The 20,000-nt window shown below is 43.8% G+C and overlaps 1 protein-coding gene across 4 annotated transcripts in view; it reads left to right on the forward strand.

The window, feature by feature from the left end:
• Nucleotides 1-20,000, forward strand: part of LOC110536406 (tight junction protein ZO-2) — a 204,471-nt gene that overhangs the window by 145,490 nt on the left and 38,981 nt on the right. For all 4 annotated transcript variants that reach the window (XM_036936386.1, XM_036936389.1, XM_036936388.1 and 1 more), the window contains 5 exons: nucleotides 90-214; nucleotides 654-756; nucleotides 3,520-4,162; nucleotides 5,694-5,797; nucleotides 6,393-6,546. In XM_036936386.1, coding sequence (XP_036792281.1) covers nucleotides 90-214; nucleotides 654-756; nucleotides 3,520-4,162; nucleotides 5,694-5,797; nucleotides 6,393-6,546 — 1,129 coding nt within the window. The remainder of the gene's footprint in view (nucleotides 1-89; nucleotides 215-653; nucleotides 757-3,519; nucleotides 4,163-5,693; nucleotides 5,798-6,392; nucleotides 6,547-20,000) is intronic.

A 20,000-nucleotide genomic window follows, 5' to 3' on the forward strand; every position in this document is an offset into this window, starting at 1 on the left:
TGCTGTATGTTTTTATTTGCCCAACCCTCAACTAAACTCTCTCTCTCTCTGTGTCCATCTCTCTCCTCCCTCCTCCCTCCTTCCTCTAGGACTCCAAGATGGGGTTCGGTATTGCTGTGTCGGGGGGACGGGACAACCCCAACGTGGATAACGGAGAGATGTCAATCATCGTGTCAGACGTCCTACAGGGTGGACCAGCCGACGGACTCCTGTTGTATGCTACACCACTTCCTCTTACATCATCAACTAACTAAACCTCACTGAGTTTTTTCAAAACTTTAATGCTGTTATTAATTAATGGATTTTTTGTCGAATATGTCAGGAAGTCAGTTAAGGGGATACCGTCATTGTGGTTGCTGGTACCGGAAGCCATCGGGTCTCATTTCAATAGTGTGAAGTCACTTCCTGGTCTCTTGTCCTTCATCTGCACTGATCTAAAAAAATAAAAACTATATGGTTAATCAATATAGTTGACATCGTCTGGGAAAAGACTTTCATCTACGCAGATGAATGAAAAGAGACCAGGATATAGGAAGCTACTTTTGCCTATAGAAATGCAGCTAGGCTGTTCCAGGAATGATGACGTTCTGATGTACTCTTTCATGTGTGTTTTGTTGTTCTATGTTAACGTTACGTTGTGTTCTCTCCTCCAGTGAGAAAGATCGTGTGATCCAGGTCAACTCCATCCTCATGGACAACGTGCCTCATTCCTTCGCTGTGCAGCAGTTACGCAAATGTGGGAAGACCGCCAAGATAGTGAGTATCAGTGTGCATAGTGTGTTGATGTTGTTAGCAGCTAGCTGAAATGTTAAAAAGTAGTCAAGATGGTGAGTACCATATATGATAGAATATGTTAGGCCGTAAGGACATTGACAATATGACAATCTATTCAACATATGAACACAGGGATGGCATAGCCTTGACATTCATCCTGCTGTAGCTGCTAGCTTAGCCACGACAGACAGACAGACAGACAGACAGACAGACATGAGACATTGTAGCAGCTAGTTGTAACATTGTGACAGTGAATCACCTAAAGCACCATGCAGTACTGCCTTCTGAGCTGTTTAACACTGTCAGTCCACGGAGCTGTCTAACACTGTCAGTCCACGGTGCTGTTTAACACTGTCAGTCCACGGAGCTGTCTAACACTGTCAGTCCACGGTGCTGTCTAACACTGTCAGTCCACGGTGCTGTCTAACACTGTCAGTCCACGGAGCTGTCTAACACTGTCAGTCCACGGTGCTGTTTAACACTGTCAGTCCACGGTGCTGTTTAACACTGTCAGTCCACGGAGCTGTCTAACACTGTCAGTCCACGGTGCTGTTTAACACTGTCAGTCCACGGAGCTGTCTAACACTGTCAGTCCACGGTGCTGTCTAACACTGTCAGTCCACGGAGCTGTCTAACACTGTCAGTCCACGGTGCTGTTTAACACTGTCAGTCCACGGAGCTGTCTAACACTGTCAGTCCACGGTGCTGTTTAACACTGTCAGTCCACAGAGCTGTTTAACACTGTCAGTCCACGGTGCTGTCTAACACTGTCAGTCCACGGAGCTGTCTAACACTGTCAGTCCACAGAGCTGTTTAACACTGTCAGTCCACGGAGCTGTTTAACACTGTCAGTCCACGGTGCTGTCTAACACTGTCAGTCCACGGTGCTGTTTAACACTGTCAGTCCACGGAGCTGTTTAACACTGTCAGTCCACGGAGCTGTTTAACACTGTCAGTCCACGGAGCTGTTTAACACTGTCAGTCCACGGTGCTGTTTAACACTGTCAGTCCACGGAGCTGTTTAACACTGTCAGTCCACGGTGCTGTTTAACACTGTCAGTCCACGGAGCTGTTTAACACTGTCAGTCCACGGTGCTGTTTAACACTGTCAGTCCACGGTGCTGTTTAACACTGTCAGTCCACGGTGCTGTTTAACACTGTCAGTCCACGGTGCTGTTTAACACTGTCAGTCCACGGAGCTGTTTAACACTGTCAGTCCACGGAGCTGTTTAACACTGTCAGTCCACGGAGCTGTTTAACACTGTCAGTCCACGGAGCTGTTTAACTTCTTATGGGCAGCTGGGAGAGTAGCGTCCCACCTGGCCAACATCCGGTGAAATTGCAGAGCGCAAAAGTCAACCTACAGAATTATAAATATTTAACTTTCATAAAATCATTACAGCTGTATTACAGCTTAACTTCCTGTTAATCGCTGAGTCAGATTCAAAATGGCTTTATGGCGAAAGCACACCATGCGATTATCTGAGGACAGCGCCCCGCATACAAAAGCATGAAAAACATATTTCAACCAGGCAGGTATGCCACAAAAGTCAGAAATAGCGATATAATTAATGCCTTACCTTTGATGATCTTCTTCTGTTGGCACTCCAAAAGGTCCCAGATACATCACAAATGGTCATTTTGTTCAATAATGTCCTTCTTTATATCCATAAAAACTCCGTTTAGCTGGCGATCCTCAGTCAATAATCCCCCCAGTTTCCCTCCATCAAAATGCATACAAATGAATCCCAAACGTTACTAATAAACTTTTCCAAACAAGTCAAACAACGTTTATAATCAAACCTTAGGTACCCTAATACGTAAATAAATGATCCAATTTAAGACGGAGAATCGTTATTGTCTTTACCGGAGAAAAATACCAAAGAACGCGCTCTCATTCATGCGCTTGGAAACACTACGGCCAAAATGGGAGCCACCTAGAAAAACTACCATTTCTGGCTCATTTTTCCAAAAACCAGCATGAAACTCTTTATAAAGACTGTTGACATCTAGTGGAAGCCCTAGGAACTGCACTCTGGGAGGATTTCACCTGATAATAAAAGTGATAGCCATTGAAAACAGTGGTAGGCAGAATTTTTTTTGGGGGGGGTGGTTTGTCCTCGGGGTTTTGCCTGCCATATCAGTTCTGTTATACTCACAGACATAGTTTTAAAAACTTTAGAGTGTTTTCTATCCAAATCTACTTATAATATGCATATCGTAGCTTCTGGGCCTGAGTAGCAGGCAGTTTACTTTGGGAACTCTTTTCATCCGGACGTGAAAATACCGCCCCCTATCCAAGAGAGGTTAACACTGTCACATCTTTAATACTGCATAGCCCAAAATAACCCTACTGCCCCGCTCTCGCTCCCGGCTCTCTCTCTCTCTCTGTGTGTGTGTGTGTGTGTGTGTGTGTGTGTCTGTGTCTGTGTCTGTGTCTGTGTCTGTGTCTGTGTATGTGTATGTGTCTGTGTCTGTGTCTCTGTGTGTGTGTCTGTGTCTGTGTCTGTGTCTGTGTCTGTGTCTGTGTCTGTAGTGTGTAGTGTCTGGTGTGTAGTGTCTGTGTCTGTGTCTGTGTCTGTGTCTGTGTCTGTGTGTTAGTCTCTTGGGTGTTTTGTTGCACATGTTATCTTCTGTGATCCTTTCCATCAAAATGCAGCATTGTTCCAGGCCTGAGCTCTCTGCATAGCAATACAAAGTGTAATGGTTGACCCTGTCTGCCTCTCTGTGTGTGCTTCTCCTCAGACGGTGAAGAGACCTCGGAAGGTGGCTCTCCACTCCCTGAAGCACCCCCCCTCCCCCGGCGGCGAAAGTCGAGACTTCGGCACCACCCGTTACTACGATGCCGATGACAACCAGAGTGACGGGGGCTGGCAACGTGGCAACGGTGGGCCCGGTTACACCCACGAGCCTCGTGACCTCACCCCTGACAACAAGAACTACCTGGACCCCGACTACGGCAGCCGCGGTAATCGGGGGAGGAGCCGGGGGAGGAGCCAGGAGAGGGCATCGCCGAGCCCCGAGCATCGCCGCGACAACAGCAAGGGGCGGGCCTTGGACCGCGAGCCGCCCAGTCCCGAGAGGCTGCGGTATCCACGGGAACGCAGCCGGGGGAGGAGCACGGACCGGGAGAGAGGAGGAGGGGGAGGAGGGAGTCCAGATGGGAGGAGCTACGGCCGGGGCGACAGTTACGAGCGTGGAGGGGGGAGGTACGGGGATGTGGGAGGTACTGGAGGGAGGATGGTGAAGAGTAAGAGTAGAGACCAACTCCAGGAGCCTTCCTCCCCGGACCTCCCAAGAGGAGGAGGAGGCGGAGGAGGAGCTAGAGACCTGGAGCCCCTGGAGAAACCTGTTAACGTCCTGCTGGTCAAGAACAGACCCAACGAAGGTACCAGACATAGTGTACAACAGTAACTAACCCAACGAAGGTACCAGACATAGTGTACAACAGTAACTAACCCAACGAAGGTACCAGACATAGTCTACTACATTAACTAACCCAACGAAGGTACCAGACATAGTCTACTATAGTAACTAACCCAACGAAGTTACCAGACATAGTCTACTACATTAACTAACCCAACGAAGGTACCAGACATAGTCTACTATAGTAACTAACCCAACGAAGTTACCAGACATAGTCTACTACAGTAACTAACCCAACAAAGTTACCAGACAGTCTACTACAGTAACTAACCCAACGAAGTTACCAGACAATCTACTACAGTAACTAACCCAACGAAGTTACCAGACAGTCTACAACAGTAACTAACCCAACGAAGTTACCAGACAGTCTACAACAGTAACTAACCCAACGAAGGTACTAGACAGTCTACAACAGTAACTAACCCAACGAAGTTACCAGACATAGTCTACAACAGTAACTAACCCAACGAAGGTACTAGACAGTCTACTACAGTAACTAACCCAACGAAGGTACCAGACATAGTGTACAACAGTAACTAACCCAACGAAATTACTAGACAGTCTACAACAGTAACTAACCCAACGAAGGTACTAGACAGTCTACTACAGTAACTAACCCAACGAAGTTACCAGACATAGTCTACAACAGTAACTAACCCAACGAAGTTACTAGACAGTCTACAACAGTAACTAACCCAACGAAGGTACTAGACAGTCTACAACAGTAACTAACCCAACAAAGGTACTAGACAGTCTACAACAGTAACTAACCCAACGAAGGTACTAGACATAGTGTACAACAGTAACTAACCCAACGAAGGTACTAGACAGTCTACTACAGTAACTAACCCAACGAAGGTACTAGACAGTCTACTACAGTAACTAACCCAACGAAGTTACCAGACAGTCTACAACAGTAACTAACCCAACGAAGGTACTAGACAGTCTACTACAGTAACTAACCCAACGAAGTTACCAGACAGTCTACTACATTAACTAACCCAACGAAGGTACCAGACATAGTCTACTACAGTAACTAACCCAACGAAGTTACCAGACATAGTCTACAACAGTAACTAACCCAACGAAGGTACTAGACAGTCTACTACAGTAACTAACCCAACAAAGTTACCAGACAGTCTACAACAGTAACTAACCCAACGAAGGTACTAGACAGTCTACAACAGTAACTAACCCAACGAAGTTACCAGACATAGTCTACAACAGTAACTAACCCAACGAAGGTACTAGACAGTTTACAACAGTAACTAACCCAACGAAGGTAAGAAGCTGTGATCATAATGTCAGTTCCTTTACAATAAGTGTTCGACCCTTAGGAAGGGATGATGTATAAAGGACCCGGGGAGCATGTTTACTGCTTAGATTTTGTAATGCTCATTTTGTAAAGGTCAGAGGATACGGGGGTTTTAAGGTCAGGCTTGAGGTATGTTATCTGGTTGCTGCAGCTAGTCACTAACTGTGTGTCTGTCTAGAGTACGGTCTGCGTCTGGGCAGTCAGATCTTCATCAAGGAAATGACCAGTACAGGACTGGCTACCAAGGACGGAAACTTACAGGAGGGAGACATCATTCTCAAGGTCTACACACACACACAATTAATCTCTTTCTCACACTCTCACATATCTTGTCACACATCTTCACACACACACTCTCAATTTCAATGTAATTGGTCGTCATAGGCATGACTGCAAAGAAGGATGCTGCCAGATGTTTCATTTTTAATCGCTACCCCCATTCTCACACCCAAACTGTCAAATCACTACCCCATTGATTTATACTCTACTTTCTCTGTTTCTCTGTTCTTCCTCACTTTCCTCTTTCTTTTCTCCTCTCCTCTCCTCTCTCTCCTCTCTCACCTCTCTCTTCTCTCCTTTTTTCTCCTCTCCTCTCCTCTCCTCTCCTCTCCTCTCCTCTCCTCTCCTCTCCTCTTCTCTCTCCTCTTCTCTCCTATAACTCCTCTCTCCTCTCCTCTTCTCTCCTATAACTTCTCTCTTCTCTCCTCTTCTCTCCTATATATCCTCTCCTCTCCTCACTCTCCTCTTCTCTCCTATATATCCTCTCCTCTCCTCTCCTCTCTTCTCTTCTCTTCTCTTCTCTTCTCCTGTCCTCTCCTCTCCTGTCCTCTCCTCACTCTCCTCTTCTCTCTGCTTCCGATCTCCTCCCTCTCTTCAGATCAATGGGACAGTAACTGAGAACCTGTCTCTGAACGATGCAGGGAAGCTCATTGAGAAGTCTAGAGGAAAACTCCAGCTGGTCATCCAGAGAGACCGGAGACAGATCCTCATCCGTATCCCGCCCCTCGTCGACTCTGACTCCGAACCTGACGGTGAGTGACTGACTGGGGAGTGATAGGGATGACAGACATCTGTTCTGACCAATAGCAGAGCGGTATTCAGAGTGTAGAAGATGACGGACACCTGTCCTGACCAATGGCAGAGCAGTATTCACAGAATATAGTTGTTTGTGTGGGTTATATTCCCTGTAGAAAGTCCCAGAAGTTGAGTGTGTTGGTTTTCTCTGCTCCACTGACATGTCATTGATCACTGTACTAGTGTTGCGCTGTATATCGAAACTTTGGTACTTTTTGGATACTAAAACATGAAAAAACGGTTCAGTACTATACTTTAAAAAAAAAACTTTTGGTACTTCTGTACAAATGTGTCTCGTGTCATACAGATTGAGAGGATCCAGTCTGTCTAGTAATTTGTCTGAATGTTATCAAGGGGGCAGTAGTAAGCTAGCCAGGCTATGTGTCTTCTCAAGGGGGCAGTAGTAAGCTAGCCAGGCTACTTGTCTTCTTAAGGGGGCAGTAGTAAGATAGCCAGGCTACTTGTCTTCTTAAGGGGGCAGTAGTAAGCTAGCCAGGCTACGTGTCTTCTCAAGGGGGCAGTAGTAAGATAGCCAGGCTACTTGTCTTCTTAAGGGGGCAGTAGTAAGCTAGCCAGGCTACGTGTCTTCTCAAGGGGGCAGTAGTAATCTAGCCAGGCTACTTGTCTTCTCAAGGGGGCAGTAGTAAGATAGCCAGGCTACTTGTCTTCTTAAGGGGGCAGTAGTAAGCTAGCCAGGCTATGTGTCTTCTCAAGGGGGCAGTAGTAAGCTAGCCAGGCTACTTGTCTTCTCAAGGGGGCAGTAGTAAGCTAGCCAGGCTACTTGTCTTCTCAAGGGGGCAGTAGTAAGCTAGCCAGGCTACTTGTCACATGCAGCTGACACGGCGTGAGACACTTTTGAAACGTGCGAGAGCATAGGTTGTTCTCATGAAAACATCGTAGCTCCACGCCCGCAGCTTGTTGACTAGACTGGCTCCAGAAGTGAACTATGGGAATACTTTGCATACAGAGCAGATGAGGACCAGCCTACTGAAACAACTAAACAACAGGTGTTACAAAACTACATAAACACAACATTTGCATTGTGAAGTTATTCTACTAGCAACTAAATTCAGATTACATTAACATAATATATTCAGCATGACATTCATGTGAGCGTTGTAATATTATGACAACCCAAAAGTAATGTCGTCACAACGTAGCTATGACAGCAATATATTTAGCTAGACTACTTTGCTTTTGTCTGGGCTTGCTATCAGTTCGTGATGTGCAGTTCACGAACGATTCATTCATTGGGGATCTTCATCAAATCAAATCAAATCTGCTCAACAAACTGGAATTAGAGAACGACTCGTTTGGGGATCGACATTGTGCTTATCCAATGGCAGTCAAACAATACATTCCGCCAAGAGTCACAATCTAGTCTCTGATTCAGAGGGGTTAAATACGGAAGACTAATTTCAGTTGAATGCATTCTGTTGTACAACTGACTAGGTATCCCCCTTTCCTTTCTGTTGTACAACTGACTAGGTATCCCCCTTTCCTTTCTGTTGTACAACTGACTAGGTATCCCCATTTCCTTTCTGTTGTACAACTGACTAGGTATCCCCCTTTCTGTTGTTCAACTGACTAGGTATCTCCCTTTCCTTTCTGTTGTACAACTGACTAGGTATCTCCCTTTCCTTTCTGTTGTATAACTGACTAGGTATCCCCCTTTCCTTTCTGTTGTACAACTGACTAGGTATCCCCCTTTCCTTTCTGTTGTATAACTGACTAGGTATCCCCCTTTCCTTTCTGTTGTACAACTGACTAGATATTCCCCTTTCTGTTGTACAACTGACTAGATATCACCCTTTCTGTTGTACAACTGACTAGGTATCCCCCTTTCTGTTGTACAACTGACTAGATATCCCCCTTTCCTTTCTGTTGTACAACTGACTAGGTATCCCCCTTTCCTTTCTGTTGTACAACTGACTAGATATCCCCCTTTCCTTTCTGTTGTACAACTGACTAGATATCCCCCTTTCTGTTGTACAACTGACTAGATATCCCCCTTTCCTTTCTGTTGTACAACTGACTAGATATCCACCTTTCCTTTCTGTTGTACAACTGACTAGATATCCCCCTTTCCTTTCTGTTGTACAACTGACTAGATATCCCCCTTTCCTTTCTGTTGTACAACTGACTAGGTATCCCCCTTTCTGTTGTACAACTGACTAGGTATCCCCCTTTCCTTTCTGTTGTACAACTGACTAGGTATCCCCCTTTCCTTTCTGTTGTACAACTGACTAGGTATCCCCCTTTCTGTTGTACAACTGACTAGGTATCCCCCTTTCTGTTGTAGAACTGACTAGGTATCCCCCTTTCTGTTGTACAACTGACTAGGTATCCCCTTTTCTGTTGTACAACTGACTAGGTATCCCCCTTTCCTTTCTGTTGTACAACTGACTAGGTATCCCCCTTTCCTTTCTGTTGTACAACTGACTAGGTATCCCCTAGGTATCCCCCTTCCTTTCTGTTGTACAACTGACTAGGTATCACCTTTCCTTTCTGTTGTACAACTGACTAGGTATCCCCACTTTCTGTTGTACAACTGACTAGGTATCCCCCTTTCCTTTCTGTTGTACAACTGACTAGGTATCCCCCTTTCTGTTGTAGAACTGACTAGGTATCCCCCTTTCTGTTGTACAACTGACTAGGTATCCCCTTTTTTGTTGTACAACTGACTAGGTATCCCCCTTTCCTTTCTGTTGTACAACTGACTAGGTATCCCCCTTTCCTTTCTGTTGTACAACTGACTAGGTATCCCCCTTTCTGTTGTAGAACTGACTAGGTATCCCCCTTTCTGTTGTACAACTGACTAGGTATCCCCTTTTCTGTTGTACAACTGACTAGGTATCCCCCTTTCCTTTCTGTTGTACAACTGACTAGGTATCCCCCTTTCTGTTGTAGAACTGACTAGGTATCCCCCTTTCTGTTGTACAACTGACTAGGTATCCCCTTTTCTGTTGTACAACTGACTAGGTATCCCCCTTTCCTTTCTGTTGTACAACTGACTAGGTATCCCCCTTTCCTTTCTGTTGTACAACTGACTAGGTATCCCCTAGGTATCCCCCTTCCTTTCTGTTGTACAACTGACTAGGTATCACCTTTCCTTTCTGTTGTACAACTGACTAGGTATCCCCCTTTCCTTTCTGTTGTACAACTGACTAGGTATCCCCCTTTCTGTTGTACAACTGACTAGGTATCCCCCTTTCTGTTGTACAACTGACTAGGTATCCCCCTTTCTGTTGTAGAACTGACTAGGTATCCCCCTTTCTGTTGTACAACTGACTAGGTATCCCCTTTTCTGTTGTACATCTGACTAGGTATCCCCCTTTCCTTTCTGTTGTACAACTGACTAGGTATCCCCCTTTCCTTTCTGTTGTACAACTGACTAGGTATCCCCCTTTCCTTTCTGTTGTACAACTGACTAGGTACCCCCCTTTCTGTTGTACAACTGACTAGGTATCCCCCTTTCCTTTCTGTTGTACAACTGACTAGGTATCCCCCTTTCCTTTCTGTTGTACAACTGACTAGGTACCCCCCTTTCTGTTGTATAACTGACTAGGTATCCCCCTTTCTGTTGTACAACTGACTAGGTATCCACCTTTCTGTTGTACAACTGACTAGGTATCCCCCTTTCCTTTCTGTTGTATAACTGACTAGGTATCCCCCTTTCTGTTGTACAACTGACTAGGTATCCCCCTTTCTGTTGTAGAACTGACTAGGTATCCCCCTTTCTGTTGTACAACTGACTAGGTATCCCCTTTTCTGTTGTACAACTGACTAGGTATCTCCCTTTCCTTTCTGTTGTACAACTGACTAGGTATCCCCCTTTCCTTTCTGTTGTACAACTGACTAGGTATCCCCCTTTCTGTTGTATAACTGACTAGGTATCCCCCTTTCCTTTCTGTTGTACAACTGACTAGGTATCCCCCTTTCCTTTCTGTTGTATAACTGACTAGGTATCCCCCTTTCTGTTGTACAACTGACTAGGTATCCCCCTTTCCTTTCTGTTGTACAACTGACTAGGTATCCCCCTTTCCTTTCTGTTGTACAACTGACTAGGTATCCCCCTTTCTGTTGTACAACTGACTAGGTATCCCCCTTTCTGTTGTACAACTGACTAGGTATCCCCCTTTCTGTTGTACAACTGACTAGGTATCCCCCTTTCCTTTCTGTTGTATAACTGACTAGGTATCCCCCTTTCCTTTCTGTTGTACAACTGACTAGGTATCCCCCTTTCCTTTCTGTTGTACAACTGACTAGGTATCCCCCTTTCTGTTGTATAACTGACTAGGTATCCCCCTTTCTGTTGTACAACTGACTAGGTATCCCCCTTTCCTTTCTGTTGTACAACTGACTAAGTATCCCCCTTTCTGTTGTAGAACTGACTAGGTATCCCCCTTTCTGTTGTACAACTGACTAGGTATCCCCCTTTCTGTTGTATAACTGACTAGGTATCCCCCTTTCCTTTCTGTTGTACAACTGACTAGGTATCCCCCTTAGTGTGGTTGTTGCCACAACTAGACCTTGTTTCAAATGTACCAATAAATAATCGTATTTGTAACCAACAAATATACAATCAGCAAATGTCCGTTGTTTAAAGCACACGTGTACAACTCTGTCAAAAAATAACAACTCCAATTAAGCCCGTTATGGTGAACGACATGTGAACGAGAGACTTGTAGAATCATGACTCTTTTAAGTTTTCAGTTCATCGTTCACTAGTAGCGGGTCCTGCGTGCTCTGGGCATTACCAACTCAAATGAACAAAATGAGTCAAAATATGTTTTATTTTGACTGGATGAGTCAAAATGATTCAAGTAAGTTAAAAGAGCCGAACTTCCCATCACTACTCGTAGTAGCCAGTCATCAGCCCTGGGCGGAGCGTTGCACCCTGATAGATGAAATGCACTATGGGAATTGTAGTATGCTATGTAAAATCCATTGCATAGCTATGGTGTGTAGACTGTTGCAATATTGACGTTTCTGAAATGAGCTTCAAAGTGTTCTATGTCATTTTGGAACCTAATAATTGATTTAATAAATACAATTATTTAGCTGTATTGAATAATGAATCATATAGGTCTACTGAATGTCATTTGACCAAATAATATGAACATAGATGACAAAATTAACGCTGATGTGTCAAATTACATTTTAAAACAGTTTAAAACATTTTTTTTGTATGCTCTGAGTCTCAGATATGGTTTTGTTTAAGGAACATTGAAGGTATTCTTGTGTTATTTAATATGGTGTTTGGATTTTGAAAGAAATAGCATATAGAATAGAATATATTTTATTATTTTATTATTTCAGCTGTTCTGCCAGTTATTAACATGTTGTTCAATGTTGTTGTTTTTAATAACAGTGGTTATTCTCTGATTATAGCTAATATGCATTGTTTTTTTTGCAGTGTGATCGTTTGGTGTCAAGTATCATTCTGGTATCGAGTATCGTTCTGGTATCTAGTATCGTTCTGGTGTCGAGTATCGTTTGGTGTCAAGTATCATTCTGGTATCGAGTATCGTTTGGTGTCAAGTATTGTTCTGGTATCGAGTATCGTTTGGTGTCAAGTATTGTTCTGGTGTCGAGTATCGTTTGGTGTCAAGTATCATTCTGGTGTCGAGTACCGTTTGGTGTCAAGTATCATTCTGGTATCGAGTATCGTTTGGTGTCAAGTATTGTTCTGGTGTCGAGTACCGTTTGGTGTCAAGTATCATTCTGGTATCGAGTATCGTTTGGTGTCAAGTATTGTTCTGGTGTCGAGTACCGTTTGGTGTCAAGTATCATTCTGGTATCGAGTATCGTTTGGTGTCAAGTATTGTTCTGGTGTCGAGTATCGTTTGGTGTCAAGTATTGTTCTGGTGTCGAGTGTCGTTTGGTGTCAAGTATCGTTCTGGTATCGAGTATCGTTTGGTGTCAAGTATCATTCTGGTATCGAGTATCGTTTGGTGTCAAGTATTGTTCTGGTGTCGAGTACCGTTTGGTGTCAAGTATCATTCTGGTATCGAGTATCGTTTGGTGTCAAGTATTGTTCTGGTGTCGAGTACCGTTTGGTGTCAAGTATCATTCTGGTATCGAGTATCGTTTGGTGTCAAGTATCGTTCTGGTATCGAGTATCGTTTGGTGTCAAGTATCGTTCTGGTATCGAGTATCGTTTGGTGTCAAGTATCGTTCTGGTATCGAGTATCGTTTGGTGTCAAGTATCGTTCTGGTAACAAGTATTGTTCTGGTATCGAGTATCGTTTGGTGTCAAGTATCGTTCTGGTATCGAGTATCGTTTGGTGTCAAGTATCGTTCTGGTATCGAGTATCGTTTGGTGTCAAGTATCGTTCTGGTAACGAGTATTGTTCTGGTATCGAGTATCGTTTGGTGTCAAGTATCGTTCTGGTATCGAGTATCGTTTGGTGTCAAGTATCGTTCTGGTATCGAGTATCGTTTGGTGTCAAGTATCGTTCTGGTAACGGGTATCGTTCTGGTATCGAGTATCGTTCTGGTATCGAGTATCGTTCTGGTAACGAGTATCATTCTGGTAACGAGTATTGTTCTAGTATCGAGTATCATTCTGGTATCGAGTGTTGTTCTGGTATCGAGTATCATTCTGGTATCGAGTGTTGTTCTGGTATCGAGTATCATTTCGGTATCGAGTATCGTTCTGGTATCATGTATCGTTCTGGTATGGAGTATCATTCTGGTATGGAGTATCATTCTGGTATCAAGTGTTGTTCTGGTATCGAGTATCATTTCGGTATCGAGTATCGTTCTGGTATCATGTATCATTCTGGTATGGAGTATCATTCTGGTATGGAGTATCATTCTGGTATCAAGTGTTGTTCTGGTGTCGAGTGTCGTTTGGTGTCAAGTATCGTTCTGGTATCGAGTATCGTTTGGTGTCAAGTATCATTCTGGTATCGAGTATCGTTTGGTGTCAAGTATTGTTCTGGTGTCGAGTACCGTTTGGTGTCAAGTATCATTCTGGTATCGAGTATCGTTTGGTGTCAAGTATCGTTCTGGTATCGAGTATCGTTTGGTGTCAAGTATCGTTCTGGTAACGAGTATTGTTCTGGTATCGAGTATCGTTTGGTGTCAAGTATCGTTCTGGTATCGAGTATCGTTTGGTGTCAAGTATCGTTCTGGTATCGAGTATCGTTTGGTGTCAAGTATCGTTCTGGTAACGAGTATTGTTCTGGTATCGAGTATCGTTTGGTGTCAAGTATCGTTCTGGTATCGAGTATCGTTTGGTGTCAAGTATCGTTCTGGTATCGAGTATCGTTTGGTGTCAAGTATCGTTCTGGTAACGAGTATCGTTCTGGTATCGAGTATCGTTCTGGTATCGAGTATCGTTCTGGTAACGAGTATCATTCTGGTAACGAGTATTGTTCTAGTATCGAGTATCATTCTGGTATCGAGTGTTGTTCTGGTATCGAGTATCATTCTGGTATCGAGTGTTGTTCTGGTATCGAGTATCATTTCGGTATCGAGTATCGTTCTGGTATCATGTATCGTTCTGGTATGGAGTATCGTTCTGGTATGGAGTATCATTCTGGTATCAAGTGTTGTTCTGGTATCGAGTATCATTTCGGTATCGAGTATCGTTCTGGTATCATGTATCATTCTGGTATGGAGTATCATTCTGGTATCAAGTGTTGTTCTGGTATCGAGTATCATTCTGGTATGGAGTATCATTCTGGTATCAAGTGTTGTTCTGGTATCGAGTATCATTCTGGTATGGAGTATCGTTCTGGTATCAAGTGTTGTTCTGGTATCGAGTATCATTCTGGTATGGAGTATCATTCTGGTATCAAGTGTTGTTCTGGTATCGAGTATCATTCTGGTATGGAGTATCATTCTGGTATCAAGTGTTGTTCTGGTATGGAGTATCATTCTGGTATCAAGTATCATTCTGGTATCGAGTGTTGTTCTGGTATCGAGTGTTGTTCTGGTATCGAGTATCGTTCTGGTATGGAGTATCGTTCTGGTATCGAGTATCGTTTCGGTATCGAGTATCGTTCTGGTATCGAGTATCGTTTCGGTATCGAGTATCGTTTCGGTATCGAGTATCATTCTGGTATCGAGTATCGTTCTGGTATGGAGTATCGTTCTGGTATCGAGTGTTGTTCTGGTATCGAGTATCGTTCTGGTATCGAGTGTTGTTCTGGTATCGAGTATCGTTCTGGTATCGAGTGTTGTTCTGGTATCGAGTATCGTTCTGGTATCGAGTGTTGTTCTGGTATCGAGTATCGTTCTGGTATCGAGTGTTGTTCTGGTATCGAGTGTTGTTCTGGTATCGAGTGTTGTTCTGGTATCGAGTATCGTTCTGGTATCGAGTGTTGTTCTGGTATCGAGTATCGTTCTGGTATCGAGTGTTGTTCTGGTATCGAGTGTTGTTCTGGTATCGAGTGTTGTTCTGGTATCGAGTATCGTTCTGGTATCGAGTATCGTTCTGGTATCGAGTATCGTTTCGGTATCGAGTATCATTTCGGTATCGAGTATCATTCTGGTATCGAGTATCGTTTCGGTATCGAGTATCATTCTGGTATCGAGTATCATTCTGGTATCGAGTATCGTTTCGGTATCGAGTATCATTCTGGTATCGAGTATCGTTTCGGTATCGAGTATCGTTTCGGTATCGAGTATCATTCTGGTATCGAGTATCGTTTCGGTATCGAGTATCATTCTGGTATCGAGTATCATTCTGGTATCGAGTATCGTTTCGGTATCGAGTATCATTCTGGTATCGAGTATCGTTTCGGTATCGAGTATCGTTCTGGTATCGAGTATCGTTCTGGTATCGAGTATCGTTTCGGTATCGAGTATCATTCTGGTATCGAGTATCGTTCTGGTATCGAGTATCGTTCTGGTATCGAGTATCGTTCTGGTATCGAGTATCGTTTCGGTATCGAGTATCGTTCTGGTATCGAGTATCGTTTCGGTATCGAGTATCGTTCTGGTATCGAGTGTTGTTCTGGTATCGAGTATCATTCTGGTATCGAGTGTTGTTCTGGTATCGAGTATCGTTTCGGTATCGAGTATCGTTCTGGTATCGAGTATCGTTTCGGTATGGAGTATCGTTCTGGTATCGAGTATCATTCTGGTATCGAGTATCGTTCTGGTATCGAGTATCGTTCTGGTATCGAGTGTTGTTCTGGTATCGAGTATCGTTCTGGTATCGAGTATCGTTTCGGTATCGAGTATCGTTTCGGTATCGAGTATCGTTCTGGTATCGAGTATCGTTCTGGTATCGAGTATCGTTCTGGTATCGAGTATCGTTCTGGTATCGAGTATCGTTCTGGTATCGAGTGTTGTTCTGGTATCGAGTATCATTCTGGTATCGAGTATCGTTCTGGTATCGAGTATCGTTTCGGTATCGAGTATCGTTCTGGTATCGAGTATCGTTCTGGTATCGAGTATCGTTCTGGTATCGAGTATCGTTCTGGTGTCGAGTATCGTTCTGGTATCGAGTATCGTTCTGGTATCGAGTATCGTTTTGGTATCGAGTATCGTTCTGGTATCGAGTATCGTTCTGGTGTCGAGTATCGTTTCGGTATCGAGTATCGTTCTGGTATCGAGTATCGTTCTGGTGTCGAGTATCGTTCTGGTGTCGAGTATCGTTTCGGTATCGAGTATCGTTCTGGTATCGAGTATCGTTTCGGTATCGAGTATCGTTTCGGTATCAAGTATCGTTCTGGTATCGAGTATCGTTCTGGTATCGAGTATCATGCTACTTAACCTGGTATCGGTATTGAAGTCAAATTTCTGGTATCGTGACAACACTACACTACACTACACTATACAGTACAGATTAGTGTTCCCAAGTCTCATTGGGTTGCCAAGTCTCATTGGGTTGCCAAGTCTCATTGGGTTGCCAAGTCTCATTGGGTTGCCAAGTCTCATTGGGTTGCCAAGTCTCATTGGCAACACTATACAGTCATCATGAGCATGAAAACCAACCATTCTTTGACTCAACACTGGGTGTTTCATAAGCATGAATAGGGTCAAATAGGAAACATATTACAGCTGATCCAGATCAGTTTAGGAGTGTGAAGATACTCTATATTAGTCATCAGTAGAAAACTAATTTCAAAAGTATCCAATGACATTATTTAAATATTCCTTGAGAGTAGACAGCTACCAATCAGGCCACGGCCCTGTTGAGGTAAAAAAAAAAATCTGGCTTTTAAGGGGTTAAAAATAAAAAGGGACACAAAATGAGGTATTGTCACTGCCATGTTACAGAGGTCACCCAGTCCATTGTTAGTTTACTTCGTTTACTTCTAGGACAGACAGGGTCACTTAAAGTGGTTCATTACTAGCCTAAGTACACTATTTACTAGCCTAAGTACTTTACTAACTCATACTAGGAAGTTAAACAGAATATACAGTGTTGACCACAAAAAGAGATTTCCTCAATCGTAGCCTACAAAAGAGAAATCCTTTTTGTCTTCTCTCTTCCAGGTTAAATGTCATACTTTTAGATGAAGGTCCCACCCAAGACAGACTCTCACTACAGTAACGTTGCCTTTAAGCTGTAAAAATGAACCATGCCACAACACGGCTACAAGTTGTCAAGCTTTTACACTTTCCACTTACTTTTTGCTATTATACTTTATTATTTTTTACACTTTCCTAAAACTAATAAAGTATTTTAATCACTATCTATTTTGTACTGTGTGATTTATTAAGTACGACAGGTTGAATAATGCCAATGGAACGCATATTTTATTTTTCACTTTACATTTACTACAAATATTTTACTGTACATTTAATTGTACTTAAAAGTAGATACAGAACAAATACATCTTAGCTTTGTACCACTTAAAGTGAATTGTTATTCTTCCCATAGGGGCGGCAGGGTAGCCTAGTGGTTAGAGCGTTGGACTAGTTGAAATTAAGAATTTGTTCATAACTGACTTGCCGAGTTAAATAAAGGTAAAATAAAAATAGCTTTAATACTGAGTACACCATATTCTGTCATTAGTAAAAACCTGCAACAACTTAGAGAAAGGGTAGTAACTTGACTACTATTCAATTCCAAATACTGGAAGATTACTGCATCATTATAACCATAGCAACAACATATTCACATTCTTCCTTCCGTGTTTAACAGGAGTTGAATACTACCGGATTTGAGTGAATTAGTGTCAGTGTTTTTGTCTCAACCTACTGTATATTGTTTGTTCAACGTACACCATCACATTACCATTTCATACAAAGTGTGTTATTTTCAGGGCTAATCATACATGGTCTGTTCCTGTCATTGTGGCTGTGATAGACTGATCCCAGTCCAGCCCAGGAAAACAGACCTGACTTCCCTGCCTGTCAACTGTCACAGTATATCAAGCGCGGATAGGCCGATTACCAGGAAGTAGTGTGTGGCTGAAGGCCCCTATAGGCTGAAGACAGGAAATGGGAGGGCAGTTGAAGATTTGAACAGAGAAGAACAGGAACACTGTCTGGCTGCCTGTCAACCTGTCTTTCTGTCGATCTGTCTATCCAGCCGACGGTCTGTTTGTCAGGTTGTCTGTTTGTTGGGTTGATTGTCTAGCCGTCTGTCTAGCCTTCTAGGCCATCAAAGGGAACATAACACTTGACATAGGATCTGACTAAAAATACTTGAATAAGTCATAGACCCATTGCCCTTTATGGTTGTGAGGTCTGGGGTCAGCTCACCAAGCAATAATTCACAAAATGGAAGAGATGCCAACACATTTCACCACAAAGTCCTCACTTACAGAGAGAGGATCCTAGAGAAGAGTCCCTTCAGCCAGCTATTTCTGGGACTGTTCACACACAGAAACACAAACAGACCCCACAGGGCCCCAGGACAGCAACACAATTAGACCCAACCAAATCATGAGAAAACAAAAAATAACTATTTGACACTGGAAAGAATCAACCACAAATTGGAGCAAACTAGAATGCTATTTGGCCCTAAACAGAGAGTACACAGTGACAGAATACCTGACCACTGTGACTGACCCAAACTTAACGAAATCCTTGACTATGTACAGACTCAGTTATCCTAGACTTGCTATTGAGAAAGGCCGCCATAGGCAGACCTTTCTCTCAAGAGAAGACAGGCTATGTGCTCACTGCCCACAAAATGAGGTGGAAACTGAGCTGCACTTCCTAACCTCCTGCCAAATGTATGACCATATTAGAGACACATATTTCCCACAGATTACACAGACCCACAAAGAATTAGAAAACAAATTAAACATGAATAAACTCCCATATCGGTTAGGTGAAATACCGCAAAGTGCCAACACAGCAGAAACATTTGTGGCCTGTTGCCATTACAAAAGGGCAACCAGTAAATACCACCAATATTTATCTGTCTAGACAACAGGAGACAAAACCAGACTGCTCTGTCCAGTACAAATCACCAAACACACCAGTTAAACCAACCACAGTGCACAAGCTTTGACATAATTTCATGTTTCCATGTTTCAATTCACCCGTCAATAAACCCATTCACCTCTCTCTTATTTTAATACCTACCAGTTATTGCTACGTGAGGCTCTCCTGCTAGAAACACACAACTTTTTGTTGTGAGAGGCACGTCTGTCTGTCGGGATGTCTGTCGGGATGTCTGTCGGGATGTTTGTCGGGTCGGTCTGTCGGGCTTTGTCTGTCTGTCTAGCTAGCCATTTGTGTCTGTTTGTCCGTCTGTCCAGCCTTCTGTTGGGCTGTCTTGTCTGTCCAGCTGTCTTTCTGTCCAGCCGTCTGCCTGTCTGTCTATCCATCTGTCTGTCAGGCTGTCTGTCGGGCTGCCTGTCTTTCTGTCGTCTGTCTGCCAGCCAGTCTGTCTGTCTATCCAGCCGTCTGTCTGTCTGTCAGGTTGTCTGTTTGTTGGGTTGATTGTCTAGCCATCTGTCTAGCCGTTGGTCTGTCAGGCTCTCTAGCTGTCTGCCTGTCTGTCTCTGTCTAGCTGTCTGTTTGTATGTTTAACCGTCCGGCTGTCTGCCTGTCTGTCTGTCCTGTCATCTACTTGTCTGTCTAGCCTCCTTCCTTTCTGTCGGACTGTCTGCCTGTCTGTCTAGCTCTTTTCCTGTCTGTCTAGTTGTCTGCCTGTCTGTCTAGCTGTCTGTTTTGTCTGTCTAGCCATCTCTGTCGGGCTGTCTGTTGGGCTGTTTGTTGGGCTGTCTGTCAGGCTGTCTGTCTGTTGGGCTGACTGTCTGTCAGGCTGTTTGTTGGGCTGTCTGTCAGGCTGTCTGTCTGTTGGGCTGACTGTCTGTCAGGCTGTTTGTTGGGCTGTCTGTCAGGCTGTCTGTCTGTCAGGCTGTTTGTTGGGCTGTCTGTCGGGCTGTCTGTCTGTTGGGCTGTCTGTCTGTTGGGCTGTCTGTCTGTCGGGCTGTCTGTCTGTCGGGCTGTCTGTCTGTTGGGCTGTCTGTCTGTTGGGCTG

The sequence above is a fragment of the Oncorhynchus mykiss genome, chromosome 11 (genome assembly GCF_013265735.2).
Source record: "Oncorhynchus mykiss isolate Arlee chromosome 11, USDA_OmykA_1.1, whole genome shotgun sequence".
Lineage (NCBI taxonomy): Eukaryota > Metazoa > Chordata > Actinopteri > Salmoniformes > Salmonidae > Oncorhynchus > Oncorhynchus mykiss.